Consider the following 24,450-nt stretch of genomic DNA (forward strand, 5'->3'; position numbering starts at 1 on the left):
GGGGCATTCTGCAAGAACTGACAGATGCATACATAGGCCACCTGGTAGGGGATGGAAGGAAATGGAGGACTGCTGATAACAACCAAGGAGGGTGGGGAGTAGCGCACACCCATGACAAAAGGACAGAAGTATCTAGGGAGGAGACAAAGCGTTTCCAACGCATCTGCATGGGCTTTGACGCAAAAATATTTAAAGGTAGTAAGACAAGTGCCGCCCCCCCCCCCCCCCCAAGGAACCATGGACGTTGCTGTTGGTGGGGAGGCTTGCATGCCTCAGCGATACAGATGGCCGTACCGTAGGTGCAACCACAACGGAGGGGTATCTGTTGAGAGGCCAGACAAATATGTGGTTCCTGAAGAGGGGCAGCAGCCTTTTCAGTAGTTGCAGGGGCAACAGTCTGGATGATTGACTGATCTGGCCTTGTAACCCTAACCAAAACGGCCTTGCTGTGCTGGTACTGCGAACGGCTGAAAGCAAGGGGAAACTACAGCCGTAATTTTTCCCGAGGGCATGCAGCTTTACTGTATGGTCAAAAGATGATGACGTCCTCTTGGGTAGAATACTCTGGAGGTAAAATAGTCCCCCATTCGGATCTCCGGGTGGGGACTACTCAAGAGGACGTCGTCATCAGGAGAAAGGAAACTGGCATTCTGCGGATCGGAGTGTGGAATATCAGATCCCTTAATCAGGCAGGTAGATTAGAAAACTTAAAAAGGGAAATGGATAGGTTAAAGTTAGATATAGCGGGAATTAGTGAAGTTCGGTGGCAGGAGGAACAAGACTTTTGGTCAGGTGAATACAGGGTTATAAACACAAAATCAAATAGGGGTAATGCAGGAGTAGGTTTAATAATGAATAAAAAAATAGGAGTGCGGGTAAGCTACTACAAACAGCATAGTGAACGTATTATTGTGGCCAAGATAGACACGAAGCCCATACCTATTACAATAGTACAAGTTTATATGCCAATTAGCTCTGCAGATGATGAAGAAATTGATGAAATGTATGATGAGATAAATGAAATTATTCAGGTAGTGAAGGGAGACGAAAATTTAATAGTCATGGGTGACTGGAATTCGATAGTAGGAAAAGGGAGAGAAGGAAACGTAGTAGGTGAATATGGATTGGGCGTAAGAAATGAAAGGGGAAGCCGTCTGGTAGAATTTTGCACAGAGCATAACTTAATCATAGCTAACACTTGGTTCAAGAATCATAAAAGAAGGTTGTTTACATGGAAGAAGCCTGATACTAAAAGGTATCAGATAGATTATATAATGGCAAGACAGAGATTCAGGAACCAGGTTCTAAATTGTAAGACATTTCCAGGGGTAGATGTGGACTCTGCCCACAATCTATTGGTTATGAAATTTAGATTAAAACTGAAGAAACTGCAAAAAGGTGGGAATTTAAGGAGAGGGACCTGGATAAACTGACTAAACCAGAGGTTGTACAGAGTTCCATGGAGAGCATAAGGGAACAATTGTCACAAATGGGGGAAAGAAATACAGTAGAAGAAGAATGGGTAGCTATGAGGGATGAAATAGTGAAGGCAGCAGAGGATCAAATAGGTAAAAAGACGAGGGCTAGAAGAAATTCTTGGGTAACAGAAGAATAATTGAATTTAATTGATGAAAGGAGAAAATATAAAAATGCAGTAAATGAAGCAGGCAAAAAGGAATACAAACGTCTCAAAAATGAGATCGACAGGAAGTGCAAAATGGCTAAGCAGGGATGGCTAGAGGACAAATGTAAGGATGTAGACGCTTATCTCAAGAGGGGTAAGATAGATACTGCCTACAGGAAAATTAGAGAGACCTTTGGAGAAAAGAGAACCACTTGTATGAATATCAAGAGCTCAGATGGAAACCCAGTTCTAAGCAAAGAAGGGAAAGCAGAAAGGTGGAAGGAGTATATAGAGGGTCTATACAATATTATGGAAATGGAAGAGAATGTAGATGAAGACGATATGGGAGATACAATACTGCGTGAAGAGTTTGACAGAGCACTGAAAGACCTGAGTCGAAACAAGGTCACGGGAGTAGACAACATTCCATTAGAACTACTGACGGCCTTGGGAGAGCCAGTCCTGACAAAACTCTACCATCTGGTGAGCAAGATGTATGAGACAGGCGAAATACCCTCAGACTTCAAGAAGAATATAATCATTCCAATCCCAAAGAAAGCAGCTTTTGACAGATGTGAAAATTACCGAACAATCAGTTTAATAAGCCACAGCTGCAAAATACTAACGTGAATTCTTTACAAACAAATGGAAAAACTAGTAGAAGCCAACCTTGGGGAAGATCAGTTTGGATTCCGTAGAAATGTTGGAACATGTGAGGCAATACTGACCTTACGACGTATCTTAGAAGAAAGATTAAGGAAAGGCAAACCTACGTTTCTAGCATTTGTAGACTTAGAGAAAGCTTTTGACAATGTTGACTGGAATACTCTCTTTCAAATTCTAAAGGTGGCAGGGGTAAAATACAGGGAGCGAAAGGCTATTTACAATTTGTACAGAAACCAGATGGCAGTTATAAGGGTCGAGTGACACGAAAGGGAAGCAGCGGTTGGGAAGGGAGTGAGACAAGGTTGTAGCTTCTCTCCGATGTTATTCAATCTGTATATTGAGCAAGCAGTGAAGGAAACGAAAGAGAAATTCGGAGTAGGTATTAAAATCCATGGAGAAAAAATAAAAACTTCGAGGTTCGCCGATGACACTGTAATTCTGTCAGAGACAGCAAAGGACTTGGAAGAGCAGTAGAACGGAATGGACAGTGTCTTGAAAGAAGGATACAAGATGAACATCAACAAAAGCAAAACAAGGATAATGGAATGTAGTCGAATTAAGTCGGATGATGCTGAGGGAATTAGATTAGGAAATGAGACACTTAAAGTAGTAAAGGAGTTTTGCTATTTGGGGAGCAACGTAAGTGATGATGGTCGAAGTAGAGAGGATATAAAATGTAGACTGGCAATGGCAAGGAAAGCGTTTCTGAAGAAGAGAAATTTGTTACTATCGAGTATAGATTTAAGTGTCAGGAAGTCGTTTCTGAAAGTATTTGTACGCAGTGTAGCCATGTATGGAAGTGAAACATGGACAATAAATAGTTTGGACAAGAAGAGAATAGAAGCTTTCGAAACGTGGTGCTACAGAAGAATGCTGAAGATTAGATGGGTAGATCACATAACTAATGAGAATTGGGGAGAAGACGAGTTTGTGGCACAACCTGACAAGAAGAAGGGACCGGTTGGTAGGACATGTTCTGAGGCATCAACGGATCACCAATTTAGCATTGGAGGGAAGTGTGGAGGGTAAAAATCATAGAGGGAGACCAAGAGATGAATACACTAAGCAGATTCAGGACATCGGTTGCAGTAAGTACTGGGAGATGAAGAAGCTTGCACAGGATAGAGTAGAACGGAGAGCTGCATCAAACCAGTCTCAGGACTGAAGACCACCACAACAACAACAACAGTTCCTCCCTGGCTTATGCTCAATAGTTCTTCCATAGTTTCTACTCTCCTTCATTTCTCACACTTCCTTGTACGATATAGAACCGTCTCTGTTCTTATACCTATGTATAAATATATAAGAAGCGAGAAAAGAAAAAAAAAAAGGGACGATGCAGAACTGTCATACACCAACCATACAATACGTGCATCTACCCAGATGTACACATGTCTTTATTCCCCTTCAACCCTTGGCAGTTCTGACATCGCTTTAGGTTTCTAGCCCATAATTTTCATGTTTGTGTCTAAATGTAATTTTTTGTGTATGTCTATGTGTGTTCGTGCACCCTGATTCTTCGGCCTACTTATTTGAAATAAGTTGAAGGTTACAGGAAACCAGGGAGAATGAGAAGAACTTCAGCGATAGAAGTATACGCATATGGAAAGAGGGAAAGATAGACTGGTACTCAGATGGGAAGTAAGAAAGGAAAAAAATAGAGATGGTTGCTAAGATTGAAAGAGAAAAAGAAGACAGTCCCAAAGACGGGAAAACGCTTCCCAACTCCCTTCCCCAGGATCCCTACCTCACCGGTACTTTAGTGCGAAGCTGGAGGACGTATGATGTTAAATGTCTCCTGCAGAACAGACATTCTCACCTTCACCTTTGAAGACCCCGAAGAAAAATCTTAGCAACACGTATGGGACGGTAAATGGTGAAGAATCAGTCACACTTGTTTGCGAGGATTGTCTGAAAGGCGTGTGTGTACGTGTAGTGTTAGTCATGTCTTTACCTACACTACCCACCCCTTTCAAGATCAATACAAACACTCCCAACTACATCACATCTCATAAAAGGTATAAATGTTCTATAAAAATAGGAAATTATACACTACAATAAGATAATTATTTCATTAGTCACCCCATATTATATTATTCTTAAATATAATATTCTATTCTGTTCATTCCATCTTAAAGTCAGTGTGTTTACATAGTACCATCATATTATACCTTCTACCAGAATATTACTCTGTACATTCCATTTTATGTTTAGAGATCACTGTTTATTCATGATTCTCTTAAATTAGTCACAAACTTTCAGTCATATTTAGCCACTTAAATACTAACATGATAGGATAGTTTAAGAGGTTACAAATAGATTACAGAATAGCTGAAGATTTGAAGGGAATTTGGTGTAGAAAAACTAATGTGGAAGTAACACTGAAAATAACTCGGGAGCCTATGGTCATCACTCCACCCGTTAACACAGAATGTTAACGTCCCTGGGGAATATACAACTTTGGGTCCTTTATGTTTTATTTTCCCTTTTCCGATCCAGTTATAGGATCTACTAAAAATAGTGTCTTGGGATGGATTACTGTTTGTACCCAGAAAGGTCCATCATATTTCCGAAAAAATTTATGTAACTCTTTCTTTAGGGCCGAGCTCTGAAGATGCTGCTCTACAATAACTAGATCATCAAATTTATATTGTGGTTTGATAGCCTTCTCATTATATTTGCTCACTTGTTGTTGTGCTCTGTTAAGTATGTTCTTACAGACTATTTCTTGTTTAAGAAGGAAGTTGTCTATAGGTTGCTCCAGCCACACGAAACATCTAATAAGGTGTTTCCCTAAAAAGGGTTTACCTATTGCCTCCAAAGGTGTTAGTCCAGTTGATAGATGTGGTAATTCATTTAAAATAAGTTCAAAGTTTAACTTTCGTTGCCCATGACATATGTTTTTCGTGGCAGTAGGTGCAGCATAGTTTTCCAATTTCTTTCACAATCCTCTCACACAGATTTGAAGATAGGTTATAGTTCGATATTAATATTTGACGAATACCTTCCCAAACTAAAAATTGCTTAAACTCTTTATTAATAAATTGAGGATCATTATCAGTGAGGAACTGCCTCGGTTTTTGTACTTCCACAAAATATTGTTGCATACGCTGAGTTACAGTTGGTGTATTTGCTTTCTTAATATGGTATAACTTAACATACTTAGACCAACACTTTATGAGGACAAAAATATGGGCCACTCCTTTTCCTTTTGGAACTGATCCAAATAAATCTGCAGCTGTTAGATCGTGTAACACTTCAGGAATAATTGGATACATTTTGTACTTAATGTCAGTGTTACTCTCTTTCACCTTTTGACAAATTTCACAAGTTTTAATGACAGATGTTATTCTATGTCCCAGCTTTTTAAAGCAATAGAACTTATTCATGTGAGCAATACATTTCTTTATTCTGAAGTGTCCATACCCCTTATGAATGTACCACACTAACTCGTCTTCTACTAAATTCAGTATGCATAAATGCCAATGTTGGGTTGTCTTACCATCTCTCCAGAACAAATGATGTCCTATAATCTTCCACTTTCCATCTTGATTATGAGCAACGACTTCCTAACACATATAGTGAATATATCTGTAAAATTAGGATCATGTTGGATGTTATTTTTTATTTTCTGAGCCAATTCTTGAACCTTGTTAAGTGGATATTCTAGTGTTAAAAAATTAGTTGCAAAAATTACGCCAGGTCCTTCCATATGCTTTAGTTCTTTCATGCCTACTGGTAGCAGAGGCAACGTGTCAGGTACAATATTCTTCGAACCCTTTATATACTGGATTTTAATGTAATATTCTTGAAGAAACAACATCCACCCCATCTACTATGTAGTAATCTACTATTCATTAAAAATGACAGAGCTCGGTGATCTGTATAGACATATATTTCAGACCCTATTTATGGCATCAAGTGCATCTGCAAAGGGTAATAATTCTTCTACCATTTTCCATCCACTACACAATATATCCTTTCTGGCATAAATGGTTAAACTTCTTCTAAGAATCCTAACCAACCCTTCTTCTTCCCTCATTCAATGCCAATCAAAGTATCTTCTCATTGTATCCCAGGAACTACTGTAATATTTTGGGTCCCAAAAATCCTATAGTAGTTTCTCCTGGGCATTGGCTGACCAATACTTTTCTTTGAACTACTTCTGAAAGTCTGCCCAAGAAGAAATGTTTTCAATGTTTACGGTACCCCACTCTGAGGCTTCCCCCAAAAGAAACCCCACTGAAAATTCAATATTTTTTGTGTCTTCCCAAGACTTGGGTAATGCTTGCTTAAATCACTTCAGGAAGTGAGATGGGTGTACCTCACCATCCAACTTAAACTTAGAGAACTGCCTTGGTAACCCAGAATTCATTCCCCACTCTAAATCAGTCATGACTTCACAGGTTAACACTACATTAGCGGAAGTACCTCTGTTCCCTACTCAGTCCTGCATAAGTTTGAATTCTTTCCATAACTCATCAACATTTCTCTTAGTGTCATCAAGTTCATAGGATAGCTTTGTAGACACGTTGTCAGAGTTTACTTTCGCGGCAACTTTTCTGTCTATTATCTCCTCTACCTATTCCTCCAGATCACCAATATTTATTATATCTGATGTGTCTAGTTTTTCTTTAACATTTCTTTCTATGTTATCCACACGAGTGTTGATGTCTGCAATTTGCAATCGGACAATAGGGATCATCTTATCCCGTTTCTCTATGTTGGCTTTTTCGACAAGTCCCATTTCTACATTAGTACATTTATCTCCAATGTCAAATTCTAATTTTTTAGTTAAATCCTGAAATCGCTCATTCTGTCTTTGGTCAAACTCAGTAAATAGTTGTTCCAACATGGATATTCAAAGAACTGGTGAGTTCACTCTTTAAATCTAATTTCATATTTTCTACCTTATTACTTAAAGAGTCAAATTCAGTCTTTAACAAAACTACATTAGCTGCTTGACTGTTCAAGGTTTCGATTTGGCTACTTAAAACCTCACTCTGAGCATTTAATTTGATGTTCAATTGCGTATTTACTGAATCTAACTTAAGACTTTCATCACTTAGTTCTTGTCTTAAAGAGGCATTTTGAGTGTTTAAATCTGTTCTTTGAGCATCTAACTTAACATTTAGTTCTTTTCTTAAAGAAGCATTTTCATCACTTGGTTCTTTTGTTAAAGCCGCTGAATCTGCTCTCTGGGCTTTAAGTAAATTCACTACCTCAGACCAGTCTGGCACCTCCTTACACACTGTCATAGCAATGGCTGGTTCTGAAGTTTCCCCTGATTTTTTAATGCTATCCCTATTGATTTTCGACCTAGTGATCGTCTAACACAACTTCACCTCTAAATGTACTAACTACAGTACTATAGTCTTCGAACAGTTTCCTCTTTCTTTTTATTTTCTACTCTAACAATTATTGTTGTTCGCTCACCCGGCGTAGAGTTTTATGCTGTGTCGGTGAGCAAGTGTAGAATCAGCACCGGTGAATAGCACAGGTGCCGGCAGCACTGAACATTGGTTGCAGCATCAGCATGCGGATGTGAAGTCAGCAGCAGTGAACATCAGCCGTTGCAGTCATCAATGGTGGCGGGTTACTGCATTGGCATCGGCGGCCGGTTACTGCGTGTGTGAGAATTGCTTCCTCCTCACACATAAATCATCTTAATTGAAAAGTTGAGATCTTCCCTACGTTCTTTTGACGTTATTACCTTCTCCCCTCTTATATTGTGTTGCGTTCACAACTTTCTTCTTTGGTTCAGTAGATACAATGCAATTACTAGAAACAGTTTCTCAATCTTGTTATGCCTGGTTGCTATGGCAACTCCAATACCTTCTTCCCGTTTCTGGCTTACAATTTCCCTTTTTCTTCGAGTCCTGTCATGGTTGCCACATTCTAACGCTTTCTTGGACGACAAGAGACAGTGCTGAGTTGGGTTGCACGTCTCGCATGTCTCTTCCAGTTGACTCATACGTTGAGCATGCAGCCGATTCTCTTCTTTGGATCATCAGCTATGTCGCTCTCATCGTTTAATTCTTCTCCGAATACTTTATCAGGTTAAAGGGAATAATATTAACCAACTCTCTATTCTTGAAATAAATCATGTTCTCGTAGAATCTTTTCAGTTCAACAACAATATATTTTTAGCTCTCATCCCCAAAGTAACAATTATTCTATACAAGCTCCAGCTAGACAACTGGTTCCAAGATAAATGTCAGAATCGACAAAACACCCATACAATTGCATATGTGTTGCCCCATGCAGAGCCAAGACATGAAGTAAGAATCTCAATATATGCTTCATCTGTCTCTGTGACTTTTTTATATAAATTCCAAAGCGCTGCTCATCTGACGCAGCTCCTGGCTTCTCATGACAGCTGTCCCTCCTGTGCACACAAATGTGTGTGGCACAGTAAAACAACCCTCTCACCTTCGTCATTAAAATATCGGTTGTTCGAGACGGAGAGCCTAGTGTTTCTAGAACTTATCCCAAGTTCTCGAAGCACTACAAGTACTTATTTCTGTCCTAGTTTCTTTTGGAAACTCACAGTAGGGTTTAAACACAGTAGGATAGCTCAGAAGCTTCATAAGTTTGTCAACGACTGTTTTAGACAACTGTGGAAATTAAACAGTAATCTGCCAGTGGTACAGCATCACTCATAAGTTCCGCTCTTTCAAATGACTGTTACACATCCAATCTCCATTTTGACGTACCTACAAATGTTTAATTTCTCACTATATATGTATAAAACTTACTTTTGGATGAGGAATCTGCAAGTTTCTATAAACTTCAATGCATCAGCAAAAACAATTGACATGTTGACAATACTTCCCTAACCATTGCACAGGAAACTGTGCACTGTTAACAGATTTCATTTTCAATAGGCTCTCAGCAAAACTGGGGAAGAAGAAGAAGAAGACGATGGAGACGAAGACTGATAAACACAAAGTCTTCAAATGTAAGTTGAGTGGTTTCCTTGTGGTACGCTTCTGTCCAGTACGATAATTTCTCCCTGTAACATATTATTTATTCATATATTCTCAATTTTTCCTGTTTTATTGATTATTTACTTTCTTTTGTTCATAACTTCTCTAAATCAGCATTTTGTAAACAGTATTGACTTGTTCCATGGTTGAGTAACCTTGGCACACACGGCACCAACAAACCAAACAAATAAATATTAGAAAATACAGTTCTAAAGGCCTACCTCCATCTTTAGCCAATTTTTTTTGTTTTGTTTTAGGACACAAAAATAACTAACGTCGTATGCACCCATGTCAGAATCTTAGAACACTAATATGAAAAAAAGAGTTAAAAAATGACTACATATTAAGCCCAACCAATGGGCGGAAAGAGCGCTAAGAACAAGGACTTCCTCTTGGAAAAAGGTCTATAAAATAAGCCGTGGAGACAACAGAGGTTCCAAACTAAAGATTAAACTCCTTTCACCATAGTGTTACAACAGATAAATAGTAAAATACAGGTTTGCTAAAATGTACAATACCTCAGACAGCAAACATACATTAGAACATAAATGGTTAAAAAAAAAGGGGCATTTGATCAGGAAATGGTGAACTGTCAAAGGTTGATGACAATTAGCACAAAGTGGTGGGGAATTACAACCTAACGAATGGTGATGGCTAAAACAGTGCCCAATATGCAACCTAGCTAAAATGGTCTTCTTGCAGTGAGAGAGCCGAGAGGAGGATGGCCAAACTGCTGGGAGAGGTTTAATTCCCCGGAGCTTGTTTCTGAGAGGGGAAGACCAGTGGTTATGCCAAAGTGACACCATCTGCCGACAGACAGCAACACAGATATCAGAAGCAATGGTAGAACTAGCAACCTTGACAGCACCATCAGCAGCCTCATTTCCTGTCAGATCAAACTAGCCAGGATCCCACATAAAAGTCACAGTGATTCCCTTAAGATGGAGCAAGTGGAAGCTTTCTTGGAGCCGTTGCACAAATGGATGGAATGTGTACAGCACTCAGAGGCTCTGAAGGGTACTGAGAGAGTTGGAGCTGGAGCCGATAACACAACTGAAAAGCCTGTGTCACTGGCTGTACTGCGTGGCCTGACACAGGGCGAAGAGCTCTGCTGTAAATATATAGCAGTGTTCCAGAAGCTGATACCAAAAATCATCTGTGCCAATGGCGAAGGCATACCACTACCACAGTCAGAGAGCCATCAGTGCACACAACGGTACTATCACTATGTTCTGTGCAAAGGTTGAGAAACTTGCAGTGATAGATCTTACCTGGAGTATGTTCCTTAGGAAGTGAATAAAGTCCTAGGTGGACACAGGCAACTGCACAAAGCCAAGGTGGTGAAGGGTTCACACCAATTGGGAAAGTGGTAGATAGCATGAAGTTAATTTGCCGGAGCAATAGCCGAAACTGAACTCCACAAGGTAACGGAGAAGAGTGACATGCCCTATATTGGTGGTCAAGGGAGTCACTGAAGAGGGAGGCATAGGACGAGTGGCCAGGCATAGCAGACAAACAGCATGCGTATCTGCTGAGTAGAATATCACACCAGTATGACAGCAGTAGTTCAGCAGCTTCTGCCTAGACACTCTCAACCGGGCTAGCGTAAAAAGCACCAATTGTCAAATGGATTCCATGTTGGTGGATTGTATTTAGATAGCACAAGATGGACAGATGCACTCTCTGGGACCAAGGTCCATTCTCCAATTTCTGGCCTGACTGTAGTGGACCATGTCAACGTGTCACTGTGGAGCTCATTGCAATCTCCAACACATTAGGCCGCTATTTTGCATAGATTTTGATCTCTACCCACTATCACCCTGCCTTCCTCCATTGGAAACAAGTGGGGGTGGCTTTGGTGACTCCCCTGAGAATCATGAATTCTACAATGTCGCATTTACTGTGAGGGAGCTAGATCACGCTCTCACTTCATTCTGATTTTCCACCCCAGGGCTGGACAATGATGTCATTCAGATGTTGCAGCACATTTCTCTTGCAGGCAAGCACTTTCTGCTTCATACATACAATCTTATCTGGGCAGATGGCACATTTCCCAGATGCTGGCAAGAAGCCACTGTTATACCCATACCTAAGCCCAGTAAGGACAAGCACCTTACTTCCAGCTAATGCCCCATTTCTCTCAACAGCTGCAATTACATGGTGATGGAACATGTGATTCATGCCCGGTTGGTATGGTGGCTCAAGTTCCGCAATTTACTAACCGCTGCACAGTGAGGATTCAGAGAGCACCATTCTGCAGTTTATCGTCTTGTCAAATTATTATCCCATGTCACGAATGGTTTTCTGCAGAAATTCCAGACTAAGGCTGTGCTATTAGATTTGGAGAAAGCCTGTGATCTGGAGAAAGCCTGTCGGACTGGTATCCTCCGTACTCTATACAAGTGGAGCTTCCACAGCCACCTACCTTGTTTCCTTCTAGATTTTTTCATGGTCCTTGTCGGTTCTGCCATTAGGGAAAGCTTCAAAGCCACCATAGTCAGCATGGTTCCCCCATATTACAGCCAAGGTCAGCCACATACTGCCTCCAAACACAGCTTGTACGTCACACATGAACTGCATTCGTAGTCCACGAAAAACATTTGGACCACCCATTAGCTGCTGCTTATTAAACTGACCAACCAAGTCAATCTCTATTGCTCTCAATGACTTGTACAGAGGAACACTGCACCACAAACGGCAACGATGTGCACATCGCACAGGCATTGCAGAAGCATGTTAACACAAGTGAACATAGCAAACAAACACCCAGCTTCCGCACTCATCGACATTCGCAGAATGAATGATGCTCCGCGCTGCGGCGCAGGTCACTCCTGGCAGGCTGGAAGTGTGACGCTTATCGCTCCCCTCCACCAAGCCACAGGCGCTCCCGAGTCCTTATCGCTGACATGTCCATGTTATAGCACGGCCGGGGACAAGAAAAACTAGAGGCCCTGGCCCCCCAGGTGGCCAATAAAGCTAACATACCTTTAAAAAAAAAAGAGAGAAGAAGAATAAGAAGAAGATTGAATGCGAAGACATTTTCTTGTATTGAAATTTCATGAATCCAACCATACTTAAAAGTAACAGTGATTCCAGTTCTGTGATTCCATGCACACACTGATTACTGTTATTGTTTCCAAGTCACATTGTGCCCCATCACTAAGTAACATACTGTTTATTGGATCCATAGACAATGGTACAGCACATGAGTGGAGTCAAATTTATATCACAAACATGGAAAACTATACCTATGTATAACAAATAGAATTTAGCAAATTATAATTTTATATTTCAGTATTGTTGGTCTTTGCCACATTAAATTACGATTTCAGAGTTTATTTCTCTCTTCTTCAAGAACATACTTTGTGGCTTACATATGCTAAATCTCATTGTGTACGCAGTATTCCATTGCAACTTGCCTTACACTGCAGTAGACATAAAATCATTTATACTATAGAAAGTTTTAAATCAAAAATTTAAGGTTTTTTGAAAATCTTTTTATTGCTTCTCTCTAAAGTTTGTAAAGTGTTTTTCCTAGAGGTCACGGCTCTATGTATGATGGCATTTAATTGAATTTCATGCTGTTGTGTGAACTCACATTAGAAGTTCTCTTTCCTTATGTTGTGGTTCAGCCTCGTCTCGATACCTTGAGTATCGAGTACATATTTGAATTATGTGTGGCATAGTTCATTTAGGTATACATTTCAAAGTGTTAATATTGTAAGTGCTGTAAATGTGGGCCAACATGATTCTCTCCATTTAAGGCTGCCTATCATTCTTATGCCACTTTTCTATATTTTCGTTTGGAAGTGTCTCCCCACAGAATTATGCCACACCTTAATGTAGAATGAATTAATGCACAGTAAATCATTCTGACAATATCCCTGTGTTTCAGATAGTTTAATCTGAGCAGAACATACAGACTTTAGTCTTCCATTTTATATATTCTAGGTGGCTATTTCAATTTACGTTTTCATCAACTATCATAATCCCAAGAATTTTTTTTGCATATGCAGGTTTCTGCTATAAACCCATCTATGTACACATTTATAGTTAAACTGCATTAGTTATTTAGTATGAAATTTGAACAAAGTGTTTTAACAATGTTGTTACACAAATTAATTTCAGCAAACCTTAAGATAGTTTTATTTACTCCCAAGTCTGCTTTTATTTCTAGATTTTCTGTGTCATTGTCCTTGAGTAGTTGGGTTGCACATCTGCGTAACTAACTATATTGCCATAACTGAGAAAGTTTGGGATGTGGGTAGGTATCAAAATAAGACCAATGGGCCAAGTATGGGTCCCTGTGGGACAAAGTTTAATTCTATTTCAGATTTTATTCTTTCCTATCATTTCTGTAACTTTTACACATAGTCTTCTGTTTTTGTATATGACTGGATCTAATCTCCTGCCTGCCCTCTTGTATCATATACATCTAACATTGAAACTGTTATGGTGTCAACAGTCAAAAGTCTTTATGTTTACACATTTATTTTTAGAGTAAGTTGTTTATTACATTCTCAATCATATATATGACTGCATCTATAGTAAGCATATATTCATCTTCCTGGAAGCCAAACTGCTCTTTATTAGTTACCTCATATTTCATCAGAAATGCATAATCTCATTTAAATATATATCACGTGACTGATAGAATAGCTATGAGCGTCTATAATTTTCCCTCTTTATATATTTGTTTCATCAGGGCTATCTTAAAGCAATCTGGAAGTACTGATTCTGTGAATGATGTTTCGATTAGTTGCATATGAGGTTTCTTGAATTCCTGCATAAAATACATAATTTCCAGAGATAGTATTACATTTTGTTTTAAGTTTTTATTATCTGTAGCAACCAACGCCGTCCCCTCGCTTCAGTCTTGGGATGTAAACTTGACCAGAAGTTGAGAACAGTGTGACAAGACTCATCCTACCATGTGACAATCTTCCATTGCCCCCATAGTCCTGATTTTATGGCTTCAGCACTACGATTTCCCTTTACGGGAATATGCATCGTTGACCAGTGGTTCTGGAATTCCAGCTCACCTGCAATTCCCTGCTTACTGAACACCCTTTGCGTGCACACACAGCCCTTTTTTTTGCTAGTCGAGTTCACAAGTTGATATTTACTTATGCAATGACTTTTCAAACTGTCAATATTTTAGTTTTTCCTCTTCAATGGCGGTCACAAACACAAATACACTTTCTTCATTGAGTTCACCTTGTAACACAGTGGATGATGTTTTCCTGCTTTCCCTGTATACAGTTCATATCTTCTATAGACAGCCTCTGTTATTACCAAACACTTGGGATACTTTGATTACAATACATGTACCAAACAGTTGCCCATGTTCTAATTCACTTAGCTCTGGCATAATGCACTCACTGCTACAGATAACACTGCTCTAACCATGACTGACACTTGCAAAATATTGGGAACGTTGCACAGCTAGTGTTTGTGGTCAAATACAAAAGTGTGACCCACAGGCTTGGCTAGCAACTGCATTTATGTTCAAGGATGTATGTCTTGCAGTATTTTCATATATTTGTACAAGTCCTGTAGATGTTTAATATGTACATATAATTTGCTACTGTAAGACATCTAGGAAAAGTTAGTCAATTCCACAATCAGCACATCACAGAACTGAGTCACCAACCACACCACAAGTCAACACTATTTTGTCCTGGCCTGCTGCGAGAATAGTTTCTCCCCACAGCAGCCTGAGGAAAACTGGCCTTCACATCACCACAGGCCAGTCTTGCTGCGACAATTTTCTGCGCAGCAGCTTGAGGATGAGCATCTTCACATTGCCTGAGGCCAATCCAGCAAGTCAGGTAAAAATAACACCACACAGAGAGCTACAACAGGTATAACATTTTAATGTTTAACCTGCATACATGGCAAGTAAGGAATGCTCGATAGATAACAGTAGCTACACTAAGATCTAAAATTTCGAGCTCATTTGGTACACAAACAGATTGTTTGTTACAACGGCAAAGCGCATAATGTTAATGAAGTATATGTATTATTCTTTAAGATCTTCCATAAATGAATTATTGTCTGTCTCTTAGTAACATTAAAAGCATTCTGGCAATTTAACTACTGCGTTTCTATTATTAATGGGAAAGTCACGAGAAAAACAGATTTTCATAACTGTAATTGATGAAGTTTACGTACAGTCGATTTCTTCTTAAATTGTCTTACATATTTACGTTAAGTTATGAATGAGTACAGACATTGATGAACGTATATCACACGCATAACTAACCTCACTACTTTCGGCGGCTGCACCGTAAGACGCTGATCCATTGTCACACAATAACCTTCTTCGCTCCATTGTATTTCCAGCCACTGACACAATTTACTGTGGTGTCTACATCTAGCTCACCACCTTGCCTACAAGTTGACGGCACATGACAACTGAATCAGCTGCTCACAGTAGCGCGGGTATTTTGAAAGACGCAAAAACAATCGCTGATGTAACACGTGACCTTGTACGAGCATCATAAATGTCGATACATACTCGGTGCTGCTTATTTATTCTAATTGCTTTTAGGCGCAACTGACATACTTTGGCTTCTTTCTGAAATATGTACTCGTCATCCTGACAATTAACGACTTGACATCCACATACAAAAAGGAGACCCTCCATGCCCGTACGCCGCACTTACATGGTGAAAATCACAGAAAGTTCAACTGCCACCTATGCGAGGTGATTTATTCTAACTGCTTTTAGACGCTACTGGCATACATTGGATTCCTTCTAAATATGTATTCCTCGTCCTGACAATCAGCTATTTCACAGCCACTTCTCTTTTATATGCATTAAAAGAAAGAAATAGAGACCCTCCATGCCAATACACCATACTTGTTGCATCGTGAACACTATAGAGAGTTCTACTGTCACCTATGAGAGGTGGTTAGTATCTCTAACGAGGAATATCACAAGATGCAGGACTTCGGTGTTGTCTGGACGTCTTGTTGCGATCGCCAACTAGTGTGGCTCCATCGCCAAGGTAATAGAAAGCGATTAAAGAATAGCGGTTGTTGGTCAGAGGAAAAAAGCGGCACTGCAAGTATCGTCGGGGAGAAAACCTCTGCGACAGTCTGTACGGATAGTACGTAGAGCTAATGGCTGGTTTATGCTCCCAGCAGCAATAGTTCATGCACGGGTGTAAGAGTATGTTCATACTGGGCAGATTACCGTTGTTGCTGGGCACTGACGATATCTCATGGGTATAATTCATCTTTCTCTATCATTAGAGGACTAAATGTAGATTATATTTCATTTCTAGCAAGAAGAGACAGCGGAATCATCATAATAATGTGAGTAAAGGGAGAAATTGGCACAATCAGGACCACCGACTCGTTGCTTACAGGATCGTGCATGACCATGAATCGATATTTCAATGCATGTATGGGCTTTGCAATGCAATGATCCTTTATAAGGCATCGGATTTTGTGTGATAAATTTAGGATAAATGCAGGTTCTATTATTGACGATGTGATATATACTTAAGGCTGCTGCAGTGGCAGCCAGTTAATAGCATCACCATATCAGCAACATCCAGCTTAACTCGTTGCTCACTATCACAAGAAGCTGCAAAATTATTTAAAAATCAATGTTAGGACAAGGAATTATGATACTAGTAAATAAAAACATCATCTCCATCAAGTTCATAATATTAATGTAAGTACGAAAGCCAGAATGTAATCACCTTACGCTAGTGTTTCAGACAGAAGACGCGCTACAAAGAGAGTGTTATAGAAAGATGAGTTTGATTCCCCAGTTGTATACACACACACACACATACACATATATATATATATATATATATATATATATATATATATATGTGTGTGTGTGTGTGTGTGTGTGTGTGTGTGTGTGTGTGTGTGTGCAGCTTCCTTGCTGTTGTCAGTTTGTGGGCTGCATGAGCACAACTGGCGTGCCATTCAGATTTACTGCGATATATGAGATCGCTGATGTTGTATTGTCTGTGTGCTTAGTTTAAGCTTGCCCTGGGTGTTGTAGGGTGTATAATAATTAGGTGTTATTTATTGTTGTTCAAAGGAGAAAGACTTATAATAGGTTAAGTGAACATTTTAGAGACTTTAATACTTTAAGCCACAGTATTCGGAAGCGGCAGCAGCCGAACAAGGAAGGCCGACATGTGTGTGACATTGGTCACGTTTCTGCTCAGCGTGAGAAGGCCGATAACCAGTGGATTTTGCACAGCAGCTGTCAGCACTTCGACAGATCAAAGACCGGGCAGATGGGCAATGCTTCCTTGGAGAACAACGACCAGCGCTGTTTGCATATTGTTGGTCAATGCTCCGGGAACTGCCAGCTTAATGAACACACGTGCATGACATATCTGGCGATGCAGAGGAGATTACAGGGCGATGCCCGACCACACCGACATAGAGGTAAGACAATGGAAAGCCAGCACGTGTGTCGACATCGATCATGTTTCTGCCCAATGTGAGAAGCGTAGATCAACGACCAAAAAGTCAGTCGCCACCCTAGAAACTTGGCGACATTGGCAAAAACACCAAATAAATACCTCCAACAAATGGGCTCGAGGTGGTGCTTTGAAGAAGTCCTTCGATGGGAGAAAGAAGATTCAAAGAAATGGCTAGTCAGCGAACGTCGTACTTCGCTACAACGACTTAGCCGCTATGCTGCACCAATAAGTCAATGCAGATAATGCCATTCCAGATGTTACCAGAAATAAGTACCTGTGGTACCTACCCAGGTGGCTGGTGAGGGCAAAGGGACTGCGGCCTCAACAAATGGGTCACCTGTGAACTTAAAGATTGATGAACTCCGCCAGAAGACGCCGAACATGAGGGACACTGGTTTGATACCGGGTTGGAGCACCCCACGCCATCCTGTAGCCACTTGTTAATAATGCAACGAGCGAATTCACAAGAAGGCAGCCACCGCTGCAGTGAGTCATAGGCACTCTACTGAATGGTGGAATACACTGTCACCGTTGGCGTGCCACTGCAACACGAGCTGTCACAGCATCAGCTGTTACCAAAGTCTGCATGCCACGCCGCTCGGCCACCATGAGGAACTGAGCGAGTTAAAATACAATGTATTAGTCTGTTTGTATAAAGGGACTTATATCTCAATAAATGACTGTTATTGGAACCACCAATGTTTTACTCACACCTCACCAAACGAGCCCACTCCGCCACCCACAATATGTCGCTTTCCTACCTGCCATCCCTGACAAAATAATGACCTTTGTTCCCATCTGTCACTGACGCTCAATATCTAGTGTCACTTAACCCTGACCTGCTACAGTGGTTAAGAATCACTAAGGCATAGTGGTTTTGGGCAATTATGCTTCCAATTATGGTTATGACCACAGTTACCCACATCTGTGACTAATGGATTGTTTGAATGTCTCTAGTTCCTGTATAATTGTGTGGCGAATTTCTTGAATATCTCCATCAGGGTCTCAAGGAAGAAGTCATTGTGCATTTCCATGGCGTGTGTATGAAGAAGCAGTGTTTATGATTCGTCGAACCTTGGTTCCATATGACCTCTAGATGGCGCAGATGTGTTGGAGATGCATAACTTCAGACTGGAGCTGCGAATGTCATCATTGGTTTAATAGGGGTAATGTACATGGCCCGTGATACCCTTCTGTTTAGTGTACTTTTGCTGTTAAGCATTGTACAGAATTGATTAAGCCCTGCAAGTGCTCTGTTGGCAACATATTTTATGTGGTCCATTCAAGCCATTTTCCGATCCAGCCACACACCAAAATACTTCCCTGTGTCGGGGCTGTACGCCTCTTTACACAATAGTCAGTTATACATCAGCGTCAAGTGGGTGACCTACATAGCAAAATTACAGGGGCCACTCCAGCAGACTACAGCCATAAGGTTTTTGCAGTAGTAGGTCATAACATTCCATTGTATTGCAATCCTAAACACAGCTCAACAGTGCGTTTAAAGAGACAAAGCTCTCATCATCAGGTTGTAAAGCTTAGCTCAGAAGGTTTTACACACCTGCTGAGCCAGCAGGTGGCAGTGTGGTCACCACAAGAGGTCACTGATCCTGTCAACTGCATTGAGATTTGTGACATCCCAACATTGACATGTCATCGCCACACGGTCACTACATAACACTGCCTACTCACAGCCAACAAATCAAATGCACATCTGTTGTTTGCAGTTAGTAGTTCAAGCTGCCAGCATAGTTACTGCACTGAAACAGCTTAAATATCATGAATAAAATCAGTCTCGTAACTTTTAGGACAAACAGTGGATGAAATAAACGAGTCCATACTAGAAACCAGGCTCTCTCAGTTTACTGATGAGGCCATTCCACCTGAAATGGTTGAAGGCCTTTTCGACGTGCAGGAACACAGCCCCCATTGCCTCGATAATGTTGTAGCCATCTGTTATATGTTCAACTACACTGAGGGGTTGTTGTGTTATCGAGTTGTGATTTCTGAAGCCGAATTGCTCTGGCATCAGTGTGTCATTGTTAGTGCAATGCCTAGTCATTTTAGAATCACCTTCTCAAGAATTTAGCTCAGCAATCTGAGAAAGCTAATGATCGATAATTTGTGGGGGGTAGTGGTTTTCCTCTGGCTGCCTAAACAACAGTGACATTGCTCTCCTTCCAAAGGGCAGGCAAGTATTGGTTTCAGAGGATGATATTCGCAATATGTGTTAAGTATTCGACAGCTTTATTCGTGGACTCCTTGATGACAGGGTTTTTTATGGCATCTGGACCAAGAGCTTTCATATGTGATGTGAGCTCAATAGCCCATGTTCTCTTGTGTATGGTAGCACATCCAATTTTGTTGTCCGCTGGCTGAGCTAGAATTCATGACATATCACGGTCCATTTCAAGTGTGAATACAGAATCTGAGGGATTCAGGATCAGCATGAAAAACGCTGCTAGTGTTCTGGCCATTATTTTCGCCTTCTGCTTAGTAGATCAGGTAGGTCCATGCTCTTATAGCGTCGGTGTGTAGTGTATGTCCGCGATGTTGAGCTGGATTCCACACACCTGAGCACATGGTACACAGCTCAGCGAGCTTCTTGTACCATTGTGCGTTTCTGAATCTTCATAAAATAAAGCCTAAAAAGACCACTAAGTACGAAATTCACTACCATAAAATGAACGAGCGTGGCAATAATAGGATATTAGCAGACAAAGCTACTGTTCCCTTCCACCACCGTCAAAACTTTCTTCTGAAGAAACCGTGATGGTCTCGTGCCGTTTTGTTCCTTTGAGAGCCTGTGTGAATGCCACGATTTGAAATGCATTCTGGAATGTTTTGACATTTCGTTCTGTAAAGGATAAATAGACCTACAAACTGCAATGGTGTCGTGAGCAGCCACTTGCTTAAAACTTGGAGCTGGAGTTTGAGCAAAATTGTAAAATCTGTAGCTGTAGATCACATCTGGTTAGGCACATTGTTGCATGTGGATCAGAAAACACCAAAAATTTGAAATGTGAAACATATAACTGTTTACTTGGTCTAATATTTCTCCTCTTTGTATGCACACTGAGTCCTAAAATGATTGATGTGCATGAGTTCTCTAGAAAGTTCATTGCTGAATTTATCAAGATATATTGAAATCACAAATGTTTGTTGAAAGTTAAGAAAAAGTGAATATATTGATCAGCACAAGGAGGTGGCTTGTTATAATTTTAAAAGTCTTTAAAGATTTTGTGGCAAATTTTGAGACAGGGAACTGAAAATATCCAGATACTCATAAACAAAGTAAAATATGACTCATGGCCCATTCCAATAATTGATTTGAGTATTTGGAGTTCCAAACACTCCTAAATTTTAAAAAAATTATCAGTGACTTGTCACACTCGATAGATCATATAAATGAGTTACTTTAGTTGACATAATGAAATGCTTCTTCAGAAAAGTGTATACAGTTTCGTATGTTAGGTGTTATTTTCGTCACTGCTTACATACACGTTACAATCAAATAGTCAAAAGCTTTAAAATTTCATTCAATTGTCAGGAACTGTTCATTTGCAGCCAATCAGTTGGTGAATCTACTATTATATTTTGCAGCATTGTGTGAGGAGCTACAAGTGTCAGTAGATATTTGACCATCTCCATGTATATTATCAAATAATTCTGCCAGTTGTTGGGTTTGCCCAACAACACACAAAAATAAAATAATATCTAAAAACTGGCTTCTATTAAGAAACCACTATTTTGAGCATTTAGGTAATTCTTTCTGCCTGTGAGATCATTCACATTTTTAAAAAAAATTGCAAACACTGGTCACAGAACAGTTTTATCCATTACAGGTCAGTGTACTGAACTGAAATGTCCTTTTTTTTTTTTGAAAAAAGAGACAGCATTGGTCGTATATATTTTACTATTGCAAAATCGATTTTCTGTCACTGAATGACCGTCTTCAGTGCTATATTGTATAACTTAAATTGGGATGCACTGTTGTCACTAAGCTTACGGCAATCACATAGACTGAGCCTTTTACTAGAATGTAGCTGCTTATAGTCCAAGGCATGGTGGGTAAATGCAGACTGAAACTACGAGACGTAAATCCACGAAATTTGCGGTGATTTATTTTATGTACAAACATTTGTGCAGATATATTCACAGACAGAATGTTGCATATGTATTGACTTTGATACACTAAAGTCAAATTTCTGTTGGCGCAACTTTGAAAATGCCACCAGCTGAAATCTAATGAATTAGCAGGAATGCAACTGCATAGTCTACAATAATAAAATTGCACAGCAGCTAAGTAAAAGGAATTCATAATGAGAAGGTATTTGAAGATTTGCAGAGTGAGAAGATGCTGATGTCATGAAATAACATTTTCATATTTACAAAGGAAATCATAATGAGAAGGTATTTGAAGATTTGCAGAGAGAGAAAACGCCGATGTCATGAAATAACATTTTTATATTTACTAAATGACTAGATTATTTGAGTATAGTACCTTCCTTAACAATCGTTGACTTAAGGCGAACTATATAACTTTTAGAGTAGCTCCCTCCGATTTTCTTTATACTTCGTGATCAGGCACTGTAGTAATGATTTTACTGACAACATACAGTGCTCAAAGTTTGTATGTTAGTGGTAAGTTCACCAGTATATGTTTACTCTTTGGGACTGCAGTAGTTCACAAATACACTTTGGGGTCACCAATAACCCCAGTGTGATCGAAATACGTAACATGATCGGAAGCAACCACATCACGCCGTTTCGACCGCCATGTCAACCATGCCAACTGCATCATGCTATATGTCTGTTACAGGTCCCATTGTCATATCCCCATGACGGACATACCACCTAACATGGAGCCGTCTGCAGACACAATAATCAGCATAGTCTCGATTAAACCCCCACAGTTCTGGCAGCAAAGCCCTGTTTTATGGTTTACGCTGTTTAAAAGTCAGTTTGTGTCGGCGCAGCTCACAGTGGACGAGACTAAGTACAGCTATGTCGTTGCAGCACTGATCGAGGAAATGGCTATGGTGGTGTGAGACATTCTGACTGTTCCGCCAAGCACTGTTTGATATGTGACAGTCTTCTGCTCTAGACACCCACCTGTCACAATCCAAGGCAAAAAGGCTTGAGAAATTGTTGTGTACAGAGGAGCTGCGAAATCGCACACTCTCGCAGTGGCTTCGTCGCCTGAAGATGCTTGCGAGTAATGCCATAAGCGATGGTCTACTATGGAACACTTGGTTTTGCGCCTACCACCTGAGGTGCAGGAAACATTACAGTATGCATTGATTTTCATTTTAGATCTATGACAAAAGTTCGATTGACAGTTCATAGCGGCAGACATGGAACACGCATTTCTCAGGTCCATTTTCTTGTCATTTGATAGTCTTTCACAAGACCTCAAGCATCACTATCTCCTCGACACTACTACCAGTTTAACCAGCCATGGAAGATTATACTGTATCACGAGTCCAACTATATGTGCTATCACAGGTGAATCGCTTTATGTAGTGCTTCACAAGCAGTTCCCAGAACTTACTTGACATAAGCCCATGCTAATGCTTGTACAACGTAACACGTTGCACTATGTAATCACTACCCCAATACTTGAACTCAGCCTCATCGATTAACATCTGAGAAATTAAAGTTAATGAACCAAGAGTTTTCATCCATATTGGCACGAGGAATTAGTTGACACTCAAGCAGTAGCTTGGCCATGTCATTACTCGCTGTAGCAAAGAAGAAAAATGGCTGGCGTCCATGCAGTGACTAACGACAACTCAATTTGAGGAAAATCCCAGAGAGGAATTTAGTACCACACACTGAGAACTTTGCACAGCATACATGGCAAATGCATCTTTACCACCGATGATATAGTGCATGCATATCATTACATACACATTATACTCAGAGATGTAGACAAAACTACTGATATTACTCTGTTCAGCCTCTTTGAGTTTATAAAAATACCATTTGGACCATCCAACACTGCACAACATTCCAACATTTCATGGATGAAATAACATATGGTCTTGATTTCTCCTACGTTTATGCTGACCACTTTTGGTGATGTCTGTTTCGAAATCAGAGCATGTGGAGGGTTTGTACGAGGTCTTTAACCGCCTTTGTTAACAGGGACTGTTTATTAACCCTTCAAAGTCTGTATTTGGAGCAACAAATGCACAGTTCCTCAGATATGAGGAAGTGGAAGCCATACTCAAATGCCATCTGGGCACAGTCCAAGAATTGATTTCAAGCACTATATATTTCTACTGCTATTTCACATATAACCAAACACAGTTGGCAGCTCCAATAGACGACTTGTTGAGAGGTGTTCCGAAACTGAAGGATGAAATCTTGTGGACCATTCAGACTGTACCAACTTTCGCAAAACAGAATCGAAATCGCTGAAGCTGATGTTAGTGAACCTGGTCGCTTAGGTCCCCCTTGCTGATGATGTGTCAGCAGTAGCGGTATGTGCTGTACTACAGCAACAAATAGACCAGTCTTGGCACCTCCTGTGTTTTCAACCACAAAGCTTCCACCAGTACAATAAGTCTAGTCAACATATGATCGTGAGTTTTGTGGAGCATATGCTGCCATAAGTATTTATATTCATTGATAAGGTCAGTGATATACGTTTACTCTTTAGATTTGTAGTAGTTATTCCTTGATCTTCAATAATAAAGGT

At 40.2% G+C, this 24,450-nt stretch overlaps 1 protein-coding gene across 2 annotated transcripts in view; it reads right to left on the reverse strand.

The window, feature by feature from the left end:
• The window catches only part of LOC126457786 (H(+)/Cl(-) exchange transporter 7), a 175,292-nt gene extending 159,564 nt beyond the window's left edge, over window positions 1-15,728 (reverse strand). For both annotated transcript variants that reach the window (XM_050094371.1, XM_050094370.1), the window contains exon 1: window positions 15,545-15,728. In XM_050094371.1, the coding sequence (XP_049950328.1) occupies window positions 15,545-15,613 (69 nt within the window). In that variant the 5' untranslated portion in view covers window positions 15,614-15,728. The remainder of the gene's footprint in view (window positions 1-15,544) is intronic.
• Between the last annotated feature and the right edge of the window lie 8,722 nt (window positions 15,729-24,450).

The sequence above is a fragment of the Schistocerca serialis genome, chromosome 2 (genome assembly GCF_023864345.2).
Source record: "Schistocerca serialis cubense isolate TAMUIC-IGC-003099 chromosome 2, iqSchSeri2.2, whole genome shotgun sequence".
In the NCBI taxonomy this organism is placed as follows: domain Eukaryota; kingdom Metazoa; phylum Arthropoda; class Insecta; order Orthoptera; family Acrididae; genus Schistocerca; species Schistocerca serialis.